The sequence below is a fragment of the Asparagus officinalis genome, chromosome 4, assembly GCF_001876935.1.
Source record: "Asparagus officinalis chromosome 4, Aspof.V1, whole genome shotgun sequence".
In the NCBI taxonomy this organism is placed as follows: Eukaryota; Viridiplantae; Streptophyta; class Magnoliopsida; order Asparagales; family Asparagaceae; genus Asparagus; species Asparagus officinalis.
The window spans coordinates 2,254,573-2,257,966 of record NC_033797.1 but is presented as its reverse complement, the minus strand read 5'-3'; the positions used below and the strand labels follow the sequence as shown (position 1 = coordinate 2,257,966).

Sequence of the window (3,394 nt, the reverse complement as noted above, 5' to 3'; positions counted from 1 at the left end):
TTTTAGAATATGTAAATTAAATTCAACGGAACGGATCATCCACAATGTAATTTAATCATGTGATTTTAGGTCGCGTTTTTAGATGATTATCTAAGACAATTATTAAAGATTTTAGGGACTGATGTCGACACAACCCTTTATCAAATACGAATATTTGGTGGGTCGTCTAACAACTAGTGATGATTTCGGGTATGTTGCAAAAAAAAAAAGAAGAAAAAAAAACATATTCTGTAATAATGTTGCGTAAGATTTCAAGCGAGGCTCCTCGTTCCAAGAGACTTTATAAACGCCGCTCTGGATCATCATCATCATCATCATCATCATGAGCGTAAACATCTCATTAGTGGATAATCATCATCATCCCGATGATGTTTTGTTAGAAATCCTATCAAAATTACCCATCAGATCCCTGCTCAGGTTCCAGTGCGTGTCGAAATCATGGCGATCCCTAATCTCCGACCCCCAATCCCACAAGAAGCTGCCGCCGGCGATGGCCGGCCTCTTCTCCGCCGGCGCCAGCCCCAAATTCGTCTCCCTCGCTTCTCGATCCTTCGTCGATCCGTCCACGATCGACTCCGGACTCTCTTTCTTGCCCGAACCCCGCCGAATTCTCGGCGTCTGCAACGGATTGCTCCTCCTCTCAAACCCTAATTCCCTCTTCGTCTGCAACCCCGCGACGAGAAAGCGGGCGAAAATCCCAAAGCCGCCCAGGGCTTCCATCGAGCTGGCCCTTGCTTTCAATCCCAATTCCGATACCCGCTCCTTCAAGATCGTATCTTTCCCGTTGCCGGGGGGTGATCCCGTGCGCCGCCGTGGCTCCGACGAGGTCGACGTCTTCTCGTCGGATACCGGCAGCTGGAGCACTGTCGGTGGAATCGCCGGCCTCAGTGAGGTTTGCTCCGCAAACACCCGCATTGCTTGCTCAAAGAATGAATCTTTTTACGTTCTTGACGTCTATTACGGCCGTACTTTCGCGCTTGATCTGAAACTGAAGGAGTGTCGGCCGTTACATTGGCCTGATGGGTCGATTCGGAAGGCCGGTCTTTGTGCGCCCTGTTTTGGGTTTTTTAGGGGGATGTTGCATATTGCATTCGTAGTGCGTGATGCTATGCATGTCTGCGTCCTTGACGACTCCAGGAGCGGTCGTTACGTTTTGAGGTTTAGGAAGAGCATGGGAGAGATAATGGGTAAGCTTTCCTGTAGTATGGTTCTTGTGGACATCCCTGCTTTCCATCCAGATTTGGATATAATCTTTCTCCAGTTACAGTATAAGGGTTGTTCGAATGAAATAATGCCGGAGATATTGTTCTCTTATCATTGGGGGAGTGGCAAATTGGAGGAGATCTGCATTCGTAAGAACGTTGAACCTATGTTTGCTTACGCGCCCTGCTACAATGATGATCTGAAGTTGTAGATGTTGGTCGTAAGAACAGTTAATGTCATCAGTTTCTGTTGTGTGTCTGTAAATATTATTAGGCATCTCATGTATAATTCTATAGAGTGACATTATAGGTATCTTATCTGTCAAGTTTTTCCACTCTCACCACAAAAGACTTTGCTTACATGGAATTGTAAGAGTATGCTATCCTCTGGATTTGAAATCACAGGTATTGGCTTCACAATAATATTTTGTAGTATAGGCAAGTGAACTATAGTATGTAAGTACTCTATTGCAGTTTCTTTATGGTTGTCAGTTAGATACGGATGTAGCATGTTAAGATACACAATAAATTGTAGCGTGGACGAGTCTTGAGAGTCTGAGACACATCAATAGATTCAAGCCTTACCCATCCTTTGTATCATAGAATACTTACTTCTTTAGTATGCGATGTTGTGTTCTTTGAGATGTACAAACTATGAAATGAAAATTTTGAGTGAACGGCAATAAAAGAATATCAAATGTTGAATCATCTGTTATATTGTTCATCAACAAACCTATGGGCTTTAAGGAATAGTGGAAATTGTGGAAGGGAATAAAAATAAAAAAGAAGTAAAGGAAATCGAAATGGAATAAAGAATAAACAAAGTAATAAGTAGAAAATAGAAGAGCCTGATTCCAAATGAACTTCAAACCTGAGAAAAACATCTTTATGATTTTTGAAGAATGAAGGGTAAAGGATTCATTGGGAACATCTGTTGCTCTTATTAGATTGTAAGATCTTAATTTGACCTTCATATATTTGGTAAAAAGAGAAACTCTTCTCCTTTGACAAAAATGGAAAGTGTTCAACAGGAAATCTTGAATTGATTGGTCTTAGTTAATCTTGGGGAACAGGAAATCTTGAATTGATTGGTCTTAGTTAATCTTGGGGTTAGGGTGGAGGAATGTAAGAGATTCTCAATCAAAATAAAAGGGTTCAACTACCTTGAAAGAGTTAGAAGAGCCATATGGGGTGACAATCTCATGTAAAATTCTATAGAGTGACATTATGGGCGTCTTATTTGTCAACTTTTCCATTGTCTACATGAAATTTCCAGCGTACAATTGACCTCTGAGTTTCAAGTCACTGCTTATATACCTGGTACTGGCTTCACAAGAATAGTTTGTAGTGTTGGCTAACTGGAGTGTGTAAGTACTCCATTGTAGTAGTTCTTTCATGGTTGTCAGTTGGATATGGATGTAGCATGTCAAGGTACACAATATTGGTGCGTAGACAAGTCATGAATATGCATCCTATTCTAGCCTTTCCATCCATTATATTGTCTAGTCCTCGAGAATACTTGCTTCTTTAGTATGCTCTGTTGTGTTCTCTGATATAGAAAGTAGAAAGTGAAATTTTTTAGTAAACGGTGACTGGTGTGTCTCCCTACATTCTTGATGATGTTGTTGCTAGCGTGGTACACATCCAAATCATTAACTATAAGTATAATCTGAGTAGATTGATTATTTGGATTACAGTGGCATGCATGCATGTCACGTGAACGGCACATCAATGAAGACTGTCGAGGGACACTTCGGTCTATATTTAACTCAACTTTATGACCATAAGAAGCTCCGTCCATCTTAACATCAGACAACCATAAAAACCCCTGTCAAGTTTGGAGGTTGAGGTTCTACGCTTACTGTTTTACTTAGTTTTCATGGTAAACTTTTATGTTCTTAATGATACCGGCCAGAGTCGATGAAAGCGAAGATATAAATCGAGTTAATATTTGGATTAATGTGGGAAGAAGGTTGAGGTACATCTTGAATGATGCTCATCATCAGGCAATTCCCATTTCACCTAGACAGGACACGTATAAAATTTGTTGGTTAGTTGGATATAATTCGTTAATTGTATTGGTATGTATTTAGCTGTTTTCTCCAAAACGCACAAGCTATATCTAGACTCTGGTGATTGATTTATTGAACATTATACTTCATTGTTTTTTTTTTTTTTTTTTTTTTTTTTTT

General features: G+C 40.2%; 1 protein-coding gene across 2 annotated transcripts; it reads left to right on the top strand.

Annotated features, from left to right (window-relative positions):
• On the top strand, positions 219-1,569 carry LOC109836340 (putative F-box protein At4g38870). Of its 2 annotated transcripts, XM_020404201.1 has the most exons (2): positions 219-892; positions 1,072-1,221. In XM_020404201.1, the coding sequence occupies exons 1-2, from the start codon at positions 323-325 to the stop codon at positions 1,102-1,104; spliced, it is 603 nt and encodes a 200-aa protein (XP_020259790.1). In that variant the 5' UTR covers positions 219-322; the 3' UTR covers positions 1,105-1,221. The 2 variants fall into 2 exon arrangements, with proteins under 2 accessions (XP_020259790.1, XP_020259789.1); XM_020404200.1 differs by having other exon boundaries at positions 230-1,569.

Coding starts and splice junctions, on each gene's coding strand:
- LOC109836340 (XM_020404200.1), top strand. CDS start 323: ATGAGCGTAAACATCTCATTAGTGGATAATCATCATCATCCCGATGAT.